A 15,641-nucleotide genomic window follows, 5' to 3' on the forward strand; every position below is an offset into this window, starting at 1 on the left:
CCCCCTATAACACTGTTGATAATTCCGTTTTATACGAATTCCATGTTATACGAGTCACTTAGATTTTACAAATACGTGTGCCGGGCTGTGAACGGCTCACGTATTTGTAAAATCTAAGTGACTCGTACAACATGGAATTCGTATAAAACGGAATTATCAACAGTGTTATAGGGTGGTCGACTGTATAAATTAAATTTCTGTAAAGGTTTAGTGTGAATATACACGTTGGTCCATTTTTAATCAGTCCACTGAAATAACTTAAAAAATACACAACTTAAAAAATTATTGAACCAAAAATGCCTGACTTTGGGTAAGCCACAAGATGGAGCTATCGGTTTCATCACAAATGGTGAAAACAGGATCAACTTTATTTTCTTAAATGGAAACCCATTTTTTTATTGCATATTATGATTCTACATCAAAAACAAACAAACTTTTATCTAAAATATTTTTTCAAACAATGCATTTGTCAGAAGTTATGAGTGTGTGAAGCTTTACACAGTTGCACACAGTACAAACATGCATTTATGGACCTGTGAAGTTTATTGGAAAAAATGAAGAAAAATGCTTAAAAATCATTAAATTAAATTAATAAACTATTATTTGGAGGAATCATTCTTTCTTTTCAAATAATGAACTAATGCAAAAATTAATGCTATAGCTTTTTAACACCATAAAGTTTGTGATAAAGAAATGTTGATCTTGATTGACTAAAATAGACCACTCTATTTACCTTATATGTTTGTCTACAATGTATTTAATCTAAGAACCAATTTGACATGAGCTTGGCAGGAATTGATGATATTACATACTTGCAAACCTTTAGAATGGGGTACATTGGTAGAAAAATGCTGTTATTGAATAAAAATTCTGACAGCATGACAAGTGAAAAAAATTCTTTATTAACATTGATATTGCACAATGCTTGTATTAAGAGTTTGGCAATATAGTTTTATACTCTTTAACGTTACAATTTAAAAGTCAAATATTTTATGGGAATGCATCATAAATCTACACCTAGATTTATGATGTGTTCCATCTTGATATGTTATGAATCTTGCAATCGCATGAGTGCCTCCTGCTATATTATATACCTTTATGTGATGTTTTGCTTTGTTAATAATTTCTTTTGTTACAGTACAATGTATTCATGACAGTTGCTCTCAATCAGTTTGTTGACTTTCACTGCAATTATTTAGGGCAATAATTTTTCTGGTTATTTATTTCCTATCTGTTTTTTTTCTTACCATATTGAATATCTTTTCCTTTTGTCATCTATGGGATTTGTGAGATTTTACAAAGATTACAAATCTTTGTAATCTTTGTAAAATCCCACAAATCTCAAACGACCATCTAGTTTCTCTTCTTGAGAAAGTTCATACCATACAGCCTATATATTCTTAAGTGATGAATCAGATGTTTCTTCTTTTTGGGTGGAGAAACTGTAATGCTTCTCAATAATTTGTTACAGATTATAACTGTAAAAGTAACTTGTTTTCTTCCACTGATGAGGTGGCCATAATTGATTTAACCACCAACAAGGCATGATCAGATCACATTTGAACTAAAATTCTCATACATATACCAACATACTGTACATATAAAAAATATCAATCCTAGTTCTTTCCCAATTGAAGGAGTCTGAGAATGTCGTTCTGGTTTGCTTCAGTTGTTTGTAATAAAATACAATGTGTTCAGCATATATATTGGTGTTAGACTCGTTAAATGAAGTGTTTGTGTGATGATATCAAATTCTTTAAAAAGGGAAAAGCAGCCTGTTCATTGACGGAGCATACAAAACACTGATAGTCCATGCCGAACGCTGATGGTTTACAACTATGTAATTATTCTAGACAGCAATTTTAGTGTTAAAGAATAAAGATATTTTTTTTTTTTGAGGAAATCTCATTTAGTTCCAATTTAAAATTTTGTGAGCTTCATTAATAAGATATAAATATCAGATTCATTTATGTGAATCAGAATATTCAATTTTATCCAAACTGATTAGTATAATAGATTTATGACTGCTAAAAAGCATCTTATTTGTATCATTATAATTAATTAATTTATTAAATGTTTTTAATTTTTACGGTATATCTTGTGCAAATAAGTTTTATATTTTCATTTATACAATGGATTATTATACCATTTATTTTTTCTATAATTATACATACATAAGAATATGGTTTAAATAAAAATTTATGCTTATATGTGGACAACTCTGAAAGTTTCTAGATATGTGTGGGTCTCTATGCTGAGTTGAGATATCCAATTTGATTACACCAGTCAATTTCTTTTGTTGTTGAGAATTAATAAACTTGATTCATGGAAATGGAGGTTTCACATTTTCCTAGGAAAAGAGCCTAACTTACTTTCATATTAAAATATAGATTAATTTACTTATAATAATTTACATCTCAAGTTTATAGATAAGCACAATTTTTGTGATCATGATTGTATTATGAGTTGAGAGAAAGAGTAAGATTCAGGAGCCAGAGAATCAAGATACCTCTGAGCATAACTACCAAAGTTCTTTGCAGTCCACAGATGATGTTTCAGACACAAATTGAGAAGAGTTAGATTAACAGTAGGATCTGAAAATTCAAATAACTTTTATCCACTTTCCTCTAGTATTTAAATCCTACTGAGATGTGATTATTTTCTAATAGGTAGTGTTTCAAAATGGTGAGAGGACTTCTGTTTTTCCTGAATGGCAATTATAGACCTCCAGTGTTTTGTTTTCTTTTTTGAAAATTCTCTCCACTTCTTTCTGTCCAGAGAAGTTTTTGTTATTCAACTTCCATCTCTCTTTCAAATCTCTCCTTACATATATCTCAAATCACAATTATTATTTAATTATTAATACACAGTTTCATAATAGAATTAATTTTTATACATTAATATATACTTTGATCCTAATAAATGTCTTGCAACCATATGTAACTTTTTCAATACTGTAGTGTGGCTGCATCACAGGTGCTAACTATTCATAAGCATATGCAAATTATATCGTGTCTTAAAGTACTCCCTACTATATTTTACATAGCATTTTTCACCTTCCCGAACCAACTATACAAGTAATCACCCCACTAAATTTGTGAGATTCTTTCAACATGCTTTCTGTACAGAATATAAAAGCTATCTCTTCTGCATTCTGGAAATGCTGTCCCTAAAGCAGTTTTTTGACTTTTCAGAATAGAAATTAGTCACCAGATACCACATGACTTGTGGGTAGATAGTTCACTAGTTAAATATTTAATTAATTTAGCCAGTAAAGCCATTTCCTTGTCATTGTTGTGATAAAGCAGGAAGCCTTAAGTCTGGTCTCTACCTGTTTCTACTGGATTACCTGAAAGACTTAAATAAATAAATGGTAACATAACTTTAACAGTGACAGTCTTTCAATCCTCTATGAACATAGTTGCAATATGACCTAGTCTGTCAATTTCCATTTTGTTTTCACCTCATGTGGAATGAAGCAGAGTTTGAGAAATGATTCTTGCTGCAAACATTAGAAAAATTGACCTGAGTTAAACCCCATTTAAAACTGTAAAACATTGCTTGAAAATGCTTCCAAGTCATCTCCATTGCAAATATTCAACAGAATGTCAAATATATTTCACTCCATTTCAGAATGGCAGGAGATTGCAAGAGCATGACATTTATTGGCATACCTACTAAACAAAAATTATTAAATTCAGCAAACTGCAACACTACATGTTTGTACTTTTCTGATATCCAGAAACTTTCAGTAAGGCCCATGTATAAAATAAGTATTTTATAATAATAATTTTAATTATTATACTATTATTTATTACAGTTACAATTATGGGATACAGCAGGAATGGAACAATTTCGTCAAGCTATGCCACAACATTATTATAGAAATGCAAAAGCAGTATTATTTGTTTATGACATGACAGACAAAAATTCTTTTGATAATATTAATAAGTGGATTGAAGAATGCAGGAATTATCAAGAAAATGATAGAGTTCATTGGATTTTAATTGGGAATAAATCCGATTGTGTTGACAATATTGTAATTTCTACAGAAATGGCAAAAAATTATGCAAATAAACAAAAGATGGATTTATATGAAACTTCTGCAAAAAATGAAATTGAATCAAATACTATAAATACGCTTATGCTTGACTTAGCAAAAAAATTGGATACTTCTGAACACATTGTCGTCAAAAATGTGCCACGTCCAATTATAATTAAACGAAGAACTCAGGCTCATACATCTCTAATCAGAGATCAAATTATATCTGATTCTTTTTGTAGTAATTGTTAATGCAATGAACTGTGATATTCGAAAGTTACATTAACACATAATTCATTTAAACTAACACAGTATTACATTTACAATTAGGGAAACAGCAGGGATGGAAAAATTTTGTCAATCTATGCCAGCCACAATATTATTGTAGAAATGAAAAGCAGTATTATTTTTTTATGACATGACAGAGAAATTCATTTGTAGAAAGTACTTCTGATGATGGTGAAAAATTACTGTATTTTGGTAAAATCATTTTCTATGAATGCGTCTTTCCAATGTGCCTTTAGCTCAATTTTACAGTTATATTCAATTTTTGAATTAATATATAATAAATAAATGTGTAAATAAAGTAAATAAATCATGCCTGTTTATTATCACATGCATAATAGTAATATATAAGTTTTTGTTAAAATTATTTTATCAAATCTCTGTCAAATCATTATTTGATTATTACTGAATGATTGAGTGATACTCAGTAATTCAAAATCATAAGTAATTGAACTTCAAATCCACTTTTGAGTTCATTTTTGGCATATCAATTTCAGAAAAGAAACATTCTCATTAAATCTATTCCATGAAATGAAATTGTTTTGATATTCATTCACTTTAACTCTCCTTGTGAAGTGAATTGTTATTATTGTGAACACTTCTACATTTTCATATATTGGAATTAAAACAACTATTGTTCCATTACATAATCATTTATAATTAGTGAAATATATTTAAAATGTACTTTAACTTTCAAATAAATTTTTTGATTTTGCCAAGTTAGAAAGAAAATTACATTAATGAAACAATAAATATGTAAGGTTGTATATTGTTATTTTATCTAGAGTTTTTTTGTGTATTTTTCTGAGGTGGTTTTTAAGAGTTTAATGACTTTGAAATATATTTTCACTAACAGTTGTCACAATAGTCAGAACTGTGGTGCTTTTCTCTTTATGTGCTGTATTGATGCTTCCTCAACTTGGTGGAAGATTTTGGAATGTACCTCATGTATTTGCTGAGTGGTTCTCTAGTCCTAGAGTAAAGGTATTTCACACAATCTTGGGGCTGTGGTAAGATCAAGTGGGGCTTTGTCACTGCAATAAACCAAAAATTACATTGTTGCGCTTTTCCATTAGTTGCTTGTTTTCCAATCTAATATCCTTTCTGAAGGTGTTAATTTAAGGGGTTAAAAAGACCTCCCGGAAGGCATCCCCCTATAGGCAGATCGCCCAACCAAAGAAGATTCTACTGTCGTGCTTTAATATAATTTAAACGAAATTTAAGAATCGGAAATATCGTGGAGTATGAGATTACTCGATGTATTGGATTAGCGAGTAACGATACGAATAAATGTTCGTATCGTTTACATTTTCGCAAGCAGAAAAGAGCCTCAAAGGAAAGGTCGACTCTGCTTAATAACCTAAGTTAATATTGTGTTCCTGTGATTGGGAAGGATGTCGTAAAACATCACGTTAGTCTATATTCAGTCATATATACAGTAGAGCGTCGATTTTCCGGAAGTCAATCATTCGAAAGAATTCCAGTCGGCAAATTTAAATTTTCGCCAGTGCTGTGGCGCTTCAATCTTTGGCTATGTCTTGGGCTACTCAAATATTTTACGTTTTTGATACTAAATTANTTTAACATTGTTTATCTAGTAACTATATTTTTTTTTTTTTTTTGCATGTAACGAAAAGAAAAATACAGAATTTTAAAAAAATGAAAAACAAAAATTTTAACGAAATGCTAATAGAAGAGGTAAGGCATTTTATGTGACAGTGTATCTCATTGGTCAAGATTTACGCTGTTTGAGAACTGAACAGATGATCATTTCATACCAATTACCAAACCGGTACGTCTAGTAAGTTGGACGTTGCTAGATTCAACCGACTGTGTTGTCATTGAAAATAAAGGGAATGTGCCAATTTGGTTTCATGCAAAGTGCGTTACGTCCAGTCAAATCGATTTTTGTTTATTACATCGTTGAAAAATGATAATATTTTAGCATATATTATAACAATATATTGTATAAATAATAATAATAGCAAGTATTTATGAATAGCTATTTATTTTTACAGCTGTTTCGTTTGTGGAACTATTGTATTATTTTACTCGACTCTGCAGTTTTGTAAAACAATGTGTATGATTGTAGTTATCCAATAACGACAAGATTATGTTGTCAAACGGCATCACTTATATAACAGATATCTAACAAAATAATAGCCAATCCCTGATCAGTATATTTAATTAAAGATAGATGTCATGATTGGTCTACAATTTTGAAAAAATTGTAAACCTACAAATTTCCACTGTCGTCCGTCTGTCCACCTGTCTTTCCTTAATCTCGAGAAAGGCGTTAGATAGATGAATAACGAGACCAGGGCCGTGTTCAGTAACGCAGAATACCTAAGTTAGAATTCAGAATGGCTTAGTGGGCGGAACGAAGAATGTTCTGAGCATCATTGAAAGATTATTTTTAGTTAGACAACTGGGCAAAATGGTGGACAACTGGGCAAAATGGTGGGCAAAAATGGAGTTAAAATTATGATCGCAGCAACTGTCGCAAACGAACTGGTCGAAAAGGATGAAGTAACCAATACAATTATTCAAATGGAACTTTCGTCTGATCGTGACGAAATTAAATGAAATGAATTAAAAATATGATTAAAAGTCGCAGCCCGGCATTGTGACGATGTCGAAATATATAATTGCTTGCATGTTAGATTTAATTCATTGTCAGTTCGGAAAATGTTTTATACGTCTGCAGTACAGTTTATCGTACAGTACCTGTATATGTTACGTTACCTGTAAACCAGTGGCGTGCGGTGACATTTGATGATAGGGAAGCTGTGCTGGCCCTGGATAGAATCATTGGAAGCGTTATACAATATTTTGGTGTGTAGCATCCACGAACTAAACCACGTGAGGTTGGTGCTCTGTAAAACGCATGCGCGAATGCCTGTAATCTGGCTGCTTTACAGGATTCAAATATTTTTGCCGTGGAAGCTATCCCATATTTAACAATACGGCGCTTCCATTGGGAATATGCTTATACGAATTTATATTTGGAATGTTCGATATTAAATTTGCTCACAAAAAAGACATTTTTAATGTTTTATAAGAATTTAAAAATTTTGCTTAAACTCATATAGCCTACTATCATGAATATTGAGAGGTTAGGTTAAGTATGGGAGGATTCATTATCACGTTTTGCTTAAGAAACTAAAGTTTCCAGTTAAGTGACTAGTGATAAGTAATATTACACTTATTGAGAATCAACTAATGATATTGAAATATTCCATTTAAAATTTTAATTAATATCATGACATTTTTCATTTTTTCACCGCATAGAACCTGCTGGAGATAAAAGTAATTCGTTAAGTTTTCTCAAATTTGCATTTCCTCTGTGATTTGGTGTAGGTCTCAAACACTGAAGTTGAATTTTATCATTTTGTTCCAAAAAGGTGCCTTTCTAATTTCATCACTTTCGTTTTGAGTTTCCAGTACAAAATTGTGCAATGGCGAGCAGTTTTTTTGACGTCGATCAAAGCGAAGCTACTTCTTGCCATCAATACTATAGAATGAAAATGTTCGTAGTTTTAAAACAAAGAATCAGCTTTTGTCAGACATTTTATTCGGAAATATTCAATATATACAGTATAATAAACACAACTAACCCGATAGTTGTTTCAAATACCAAACGAACAGCCTGATTATTTCCTTATCGGGCTATAAGCCTTAGAGTCCAATAAAGAATCAGGCTGTTCGTTTGGCACTTGAAATTTCTAATACAGTTCGCAACATACAATGATTTCTCTGTCATTCCATTTCTGTACTGTAGATACAGACATATACAATGGTTGAAAAGTATTCCATACAACTTTATTTAGTTCTTTGACTATGTTATAAATTATACTTATTCCAATATGATACACTTATCATATTGATTCTCCTGTTGCTAGATACCAGAAAAGAAAGAGACAAAACTTTATTAAGTTTTGTTTTTCTTTACTGTATACGTTGGTATGTTAATTAATCTTAATAGGGTTACATTCTAATTTTATTCTTCATTTTTACAGGAGGAGAAGTTGAAGCAAAATGACAGAATTTAACGAATTAATTATACGAGAGAAAAGGGAAAATTGAAGAACGTTCCTTCTTGATTTTATGCAAATATTTTCCAAAAATAACATCGCCATATTTTACTGTTGTTTTTAGATAACACATTGCAACGTCAATTGTAAAAGAATGTCAGGAAACGTCCCAGATATTCCAAATGTTGATGTATATTTTGAGGAGCATATGAATTCTCAACAGGACTCTCAGCAAAAGTCTTATTAGGAAGTTAATTTTTAACTTTTCTTTTTACTGTTTTTGGGCTGCAATTTGAAAAAATTGTAGATCTATAAATTCCTATTGGTGTCCGTCTGTTTGTCTTTCTTTAATCTAGAGAACGGAATTACAAATGCTGTGCTGCAATTTTTAATTTCTTTCATTTAAAATGTATGCTCTCCATCTCAAATTAGTAGTGGCTTGATCTATATATTATACTTTCTCGTTAGCAATGGAGTCATGCAGTCATCTATTAGCTGCTTTCAAGGAAAGTTTTGAATTGAAATAACATGATTTCTGGTTCGAAGTTCTTATGTAGACATCAAACGTTCTTATATAGTTAATCGGGGTCTCCTGTCCATGCGGTTTCCATATCTGGTTTCGTTATTCATCTATCTAACTCCATTCTCGAGATTAAGGAAAGACAGTCGGACGACAGTGAGAATTTATAAGTATATAATTTTTTCAAATTGCAGCCCAATAAACTTGAGCACAGGTGTAAATCAATCTTTATTTGATTATTTTTAGTGATTATTATTTAAAATAGTTTTATCTCGGATGAACGAAAATTTGTATTTTAAACAATTAATTACGTTTTCAAATACACAAGAACCGACTGAGGTCTTTTTTAATTAAAAAAGTTTTTAAGGTTAGCCTATACTTATACTTTTTAGATTTTAAAAATTCTTCTATAAGCATGTTATAATTCTAGAAATCTGGATTATGTGTTACGTGTAGCTGTAATTTTTATTTTTAAACCATTTGTAAATTCACATTTATTTTATTACTATTATTTTCTCATTTCTCGATATGAAATAAATGTTTATTATAACGCAAATATCACATATAGCATTTAATTCTAAAATAAGATCTAAATAACTGTTGTTATAATTCCATTCTGCATCGAAATATCCCCCTCTGTGTGGGTTCTGAGGCCTTTTGCAACAAGCTTATGGGTTCACTAGGCCCACAATGAGCTGCTGGCGATGAAAGTCGGGGTCCCGGTATATTCGGAAGGACCAGTCCAAAAATTTCCTAGGGTTTTCCGACCGCTCGGAATTCGATCCTGGATCCTCCAGAGAGGAAAGTTGACGTCTTAACCGCACATTAAAATATTTATTGGTTTAAAACGAAGAGGAAGGAGCGCCTCTAGTGCGAGTTCCCATTTTATCAGTTTGACAGATACTAGCTAAAATGAAAGTTAAATATAAGTTACTTTCTTTTCCCAATTAAATGTCGTCAAGTTGTTTTCGGAATGATAATTTAATATTTAAAGTTATTTTAATTGGAGATTCGAATGTAGGCAAAACATGTTTAATCGAGAGAATATGTCACGGAAAAATTATTGAAAATCCCAAAATTACGATCGGTTTTGATTTTTACTCGAAAACTGTCACACGCAATGGAAAAACTATTACAGTAAGAATTTTTATAGTAAATATTTTATTGGTTTAGTGATAAAATTGAAAGTTCCTTCGTATTAAAAATCATCAAACAAAAAAAAAAAGAGCCGACACTAAATATATATGGAGTCGTTTTTATTAGATTTATACCGTGATAGATTAAGTATTATTACTTTGATAGCTCGCAATATATTTAAGTAATTTTAATAGTTTACATTTTCTGAAATTTGCCACGTGGTTCCAATTTAAATCTTTTACAGTCATTTTAAAAATGGTTTGACAAGTAATTTTCCCTTTAGTGAAGTATATTTTTGCAGAACTATTCATATTGTAAGGTAGAAATATAGAAAAGACTTAACAGTTTATTTTTACATATGTGTTCATTTCTAATTAATTAATTAAATTTTATTAATGTAAATATTTAAATTAAACTAATAAATACAGTACAAATTTAACTAAATTTTTAAAATAATGTATGGTAAACTGTATAAACACACAATGAATTTTTTTTAATTTTAGTATGTACTGGTACAGTATGTGATTGTGTCAGCCACATTATCAACTAATACCAGTGTGTTGGATTATGAGACAGTTTCTATTACAAGATGCTTGTCATCAAGAAATTGTTTCAAAAATAAATTTCGGAAACTTTTTAAATATGATTTTTAATAGCTAGATAAATCACGTATATCATTGAGTTTGGAATAATTTTTATTACAGTATTGTAATCAAAATATAAGTTTGGCTAGTAAAATAAGCATTTCACATATATCCCATTATACTACAGGACAATAATATTTAGGTAATTTACAATAGCATTACTATTTCGGTTCAACATTAAATCTTATAACATTAAAATCTGCATAACATAAAAAATAATATGGCTAAAAAGTTTGCCAAAAGTAGACATTTCTGAATGTTTCTAAAACTAGATACCTAATCTAAAGCTATAAAATCTAAAAGTGTTTCTAACAAACACAAAAGATCTTGGTTTTTTCTGATTCTTTATCAAAAATGAATTCTTTAGTACATTTGCAAATTATTCTTCCTTTAAAACATATATCCTGTTTGTTAGATTTAGTGCATTTAAAATTGGTTTAGCATACTGGGATATTAATTATGGTGAATTAGATTATTTCGTAAAATAAATGCTTCAGAGATCACTAATATTAATCAGAGATGCTCTAATGTTCAGCCAAATTATTGTAGGGTCAACAACTTTGAGGCACAAAATAAAGCTCAAAAGCCATTTTCTCTGACAATGCTTGTTTTTCTGATTCATTATTGTGGTGACACTGCTTCATACCAAACTTCCTGTAGTTGTAGTCTATGTAATGTGCATTTTATTTACATGTTGAGTCTTACTGTCAGATCTGCTTCTGATATTATTATGCCACAACTTTCAAAAGTATTCTTAGATGTTTATTTAATGTTTTTGCTGAGCTATACTTTTTTGTATAATTATTGCTGTCATTTAGTAATAAAATTAAGAATGTGTGTATATGAAATTTATTTATCTTTTCTATTTTGAATAACATTGAAATAGATATTTTATGTAAGGTCATAGTGATAAAGCCATTTAAGTTGCAACGGTTTTGAAAATATTTCCTTGTTTATTCAAACTTTTAGGTTTATTGTCATACGTAACAATAAATTATAAAAAATAAATAACATGAATTTTGGCACAATTTGATCAATAAATAATTCTTAAATAATTTATTTTGTACATACAAAATGAAGTTGATATACTCTTCTTACAATCCAAAAAGTATTCAATACATTTTAAAAAAAGGGCTCATCAAGTTTTAAAAAAACTTGTAATATTTTTTAAAGTAAAATAGACTCCCAAATAATTTTGACAGTGTTTTATTTGCAATCATCAGTCTTACATTGTTTAATAGTTAAATTTCAACTTCAATTTTAGTTTTTATTATTATTTGTTACAAGTTGAAATTGGCTCAAACTACTCTTAATAGAAATATACTGAATGTCACGTTTCACATGAAGTTATTATCAATAATGCATAATTTTTTGTTATGTAATATACAGTGACTCCAGTTTACCAGATTTTTAAAAAATTTTTATTATAAATATTTGGGTGGCAGAACCATTATAAATATTTTGGATTGTTTAAGGAGAAAGTTTGAGAAATGTTCTGTATACAGTATGTTAAACTTGATGTAGACTGTGAAAAAGGTCAAAAAATGTTTGTTTAAATAAAATATAGTGTTGCTGGAAAAAGTAAGGTGTAAGCTAAATTTAGTTTTATCTTAAATAGAAGTGTTTTTAAAAGATTCATCATTGAGCAACCAATAAATTTTATTTCCTTGTTTAAAGCAGTGAAATATTTTATTTTTTAAATTACTCAAGCTAATGCTTTAATTTAGCTTAGCTGCAAGGAAATATTTTGCTTGATGCTCAACTGACCAGGAAAAAAAATTTTGAATGTAATATAAATTAAATAATCTGTAAGTTTAGAAATACATAGCCACATCTTGATATAAATAAACAAACGTTTAATAGTTTATTAGAATTTTATTTCATTTCTGTCAAAAATATTTCCATTTTAAAATTGAAAAAGTAAAAATGAACTTACCTGTAAATCAAAATAAATCCACTTGCACTTAAAAGTTATCATAGTTTGCCAATCTTGGTAATAAAATTAAAGTAAAATTTCTTGTAAACTAAATAATGTAATTATTAACAGATGTTAGTGTGTCTACTTTCAATCCCAAAATTACGATCGGTTTTGATTTTTACTCGAAAACTGTCACACGCAATGGAAAAACTATTACAGTAAGAATTTTTATAGTAAATATTTTATTGGTTTAGTGATAAAATTGAAAGTTCCTTCGTATTAAAAATCATCAAACAAAAAAAAAAGAGCCGACACTAAATATATATGGAGTCGTTTTTATTAGATTTATACCGTGATAGATTAAGTATTATTACTTTGATAGCTCGCAATATATTTAAGTAATTTTAATAGTTTACATTTTCTGAAATTTGCCACGTGGTTCCAATTTAAATCTTTTACAGTCATTTTAAAAATGGTTTGACAAGTAATTTTCCCTTTAGTGAAGTATATTTTTGCAGAACTATTCATATTGTAAGGTAGAAATATAGAAAAGACTTAACAGTTTATTTTTACATATGTGTTCATTTCTAATTAATTAATTAAATTTTATTAATGTAAATATTTAAATTAAACTAATAAATACAGTACAAATTTAACTAAATTTTTAAAATAATGTATGGTAAACTGTATAAACACACAATGAATTTTTTTAAATTTTAGTATGTACTGTTACAGTATGTGATTGTGTCAGCCACATTATCAACTAATACCAGTGTGTTGGATTATGAGACAGTTTCTATTACAAGATGCTTGTCATCAAGAAATTGTTTCAAAAATAAATTTCGGAAACTTTTTAAATATGATTTTTAATAGCTAGATAAATCACGTATATCATTGAGTTTGGAATAATTTTTATTACAGTATTGTAATCAAAATATAAGTTTGGCTAGTAAAATAAGCATTTCACATATATCCCATTATACTACAGGACAATAATATTTAGGTAATTTACAATAGCATTACTATTTCGGTTCAACATTAAATCTTATAACATTAAAATCTGCATAACATAAAAAATAATATGGCTAAAAAGTTTGCCAAAAGTAGACATTTCTGAATGTTTCTAAAACTAGATACCTAATCTAAAGCTATAAAATCTAAAAGTGTTTCTAACAAACACAAAAGATCTTGGTTTTTTCTGATTCTTTATCAAAAATGAATTCTTTAGTACATTTGCAAATTATTCTTCCTTTAAAACATATATCCTGTTTGTTAGATTTAGTGCATTTAAAATTGGTTTAGCATACTGGGATATTAATTATGGTGAATTAGATTATTTCGTAAAATAAATGCTTCAGAGATCACTAATATTAATCAGAGATGCTCTAATGTTCAGCCAAATTATTGTAGGGTCAACAACTTTGAGGCACAAAATAAAGCTCAAAAGCCATTTTCTCTGACAATGCTTGTTTTTCTGATTCATTATTGTGGTGACACTGCTTCATACCAAACTTCCTGTAGTTGTAGTCTATGTAATGTGCATTTTATTTACATGTTGAGTCTTACTGTCAGATCTGCTTCTGATATTATTATGCCACAACTTTCAAAAGTATTCTTAGATGTTTATTTAATGTTTTTGCTGAGCTATACTTTTTTGTATAATTATTGCTGTCATTTAGTAATAAAATTAAGAATGTGTGTATATGAAATTTATTTATCTTTTCTATTTTGAATAACATTGAAATAGATATTTTATGTAAGGTCATAGTGATAAAGCCATTTAAGTTGCAACGGTTTTGAAAATATTTCCTTGTTTATTCAAACTTTTAGGTTTATTGTCATACGTAACAATAAATTATAAAAAATAAATAACATGAATTTTGGCACAATTTGATCAATAAATAATTCTTAAATAATTTATTTTGTACATACAAAATGAAGTTGATATACTCTTCTTACAATCCAAAAAGTATTCAATACATTTTAAAAAAACTTGTAATATTTTTTAAAGTAAAATAGACTCCCAAATAATTTTGACAGTGTTTTATTTGCAATCATCAGTCTTACATTGTTTAATAGTTAAATTTCAACTTCAATTTTAGTTTTTATTATTATTTGTTACAAGTTGAAATTGGCTCAAACTACTCTTAATAGAAATATACTGAATGTCACGTTTCACATGAAGTTATTATCAATAATGCATAATTTTTTGTTATGTAATATACAGTGACTCCAGTTTACCAGATTTTTAAAAAATTTTTATTATAAATATTTGGGTGGCAGAACCATTATAAATATTTTGGATTGTTTAAGGAGAAAGTTTGAGAAATGTTCTGTATACAGTATGTTAAACTTGATGTAGACTGTGAAAAAGGTCAAAAAATGTTTGTTTAAATAAAATATAGTGTTGCTGGAAAAAGTAAGGTGTAAGCTAAATTTAGTTTTATCTTAAATAGAAGTGTTTTTAAAAGATTCATCATTGAGCAACCAATAAATTTTATTTCCTTGTTTAAAGCAGTGAAATATTTTATTTTTTAAATTACTCAAGCTAATGCTTTAATTTAGCTTAGCTGCAAGGAAATATTTTGCTTGATGCTCAACTGACCAGGAAAAAAAATTTTGAATGTAATATAAATTAAATAATCTGTAAGTTTAGAAATACATAGCCACATCTTGATATAAATAAACAAACGTTTAATAGTTTATTAGAATTTTATTTCATTTCTGTCAAAAATATTTCCATTTTAAAATTGAAAAAGTAAAAATGAACTTACCTGTAAATCAAAATAAATCCACTTGCACTTAAAAGTTATCATAGTTTGCCAATCTTGGTAATAAAATTAAAGTAAAATTTCTTGTAAACTAAATAATGTAATTATTAACAGATGTTAGTGTGTCTACTTTCTATTTTCTGTTATTCTGTTAATTAATAACTTATTGAATTATTTATTTATTATAAATTTGACATATATTAAACTTAGATTCTGGAACTACCATAATACAAATTTGTAAATAGAAGCATGGCATTTATTTCTTCAAATAAATTGAATACAGTGTTATA

The 15,641-nt window shown here is 28.6% G+C and overlaps 2 protein-coding genes across 3 annotated transcripts in view; both read left to right on the forward strand.

The window, feature by feature from the left end:
• Positions 1-15,641, forward strand: part of LOC111620172 (ras-related protein Rab-33B-like) — a 37,306-nt gene that overhangs the window by 9,491 nt on the left and 12,174 nt on the right. Inside the window, exon 2 of one of the 2 annotated variants that reach the window (XM_023362054.1) lies at positions 8,347-10,018. In XM_023362054.1, coding sequence (XP_023217822.1) covers positions 9,833-10,018 — 186 coding nt within the window. In that variant the 5' untranslated portion in view covers positions 8,347-9,832. Of the gene's footprint in view, positions 1-8,346; positions 10,019-12,729; positions 12,799-15,641 lie in introns of those variants that run through there. The other variant, XR_002755868.1, reaches the window with a different exon arrangement.
• On the forward strand, positions 3,635-4,294 carry LOC111620153 (ras-related protein Rab-33B-like). Its single transcript, XM_023362023.1, has 2 exons — positions 3,635-3,751; positions 3,821-4,294. The coding sequence occupies exons 1-2, from the start codon at positions 3,635-3,637 to the stop codon at positions 4,292-4,294; spliced, it is 591 nt and encodes a 196-aa protein (XP_023217791.1).

This window comes from Centruroides sculpturatus, unplaced genomic scaffold (genome assembly GCF_000671375.1).
Source record: "Centruroides sculpturatus isolate CEXI.00-Female unplaced genomic scaffold, Cexi_2.0 scaffold202, whole genome shotgun sequence".
NCBI lineage: Eukaryota > Metazoa > Arthropoda > Arachnida > Scorpiones > Buthidae > Centruroides > Centruroides sculpturatus.

Bases quoted from the DNA above. Each gene is read 5' to 3' on its own strand.
- LOC111620153 (XM_023362023.1), top strand. From the start codon at position 3,635: ATGGCAGGAGATTGCAAGAGCATGACATTTATTGGCATACCTACTAAA. The intron at 3,752-3,820 runs GTAAGGCCCATG...TATTTATTACAG, and splicing joins CTGATATCCAGAAACTTTCA to TTACAATTATGGGATACAGC.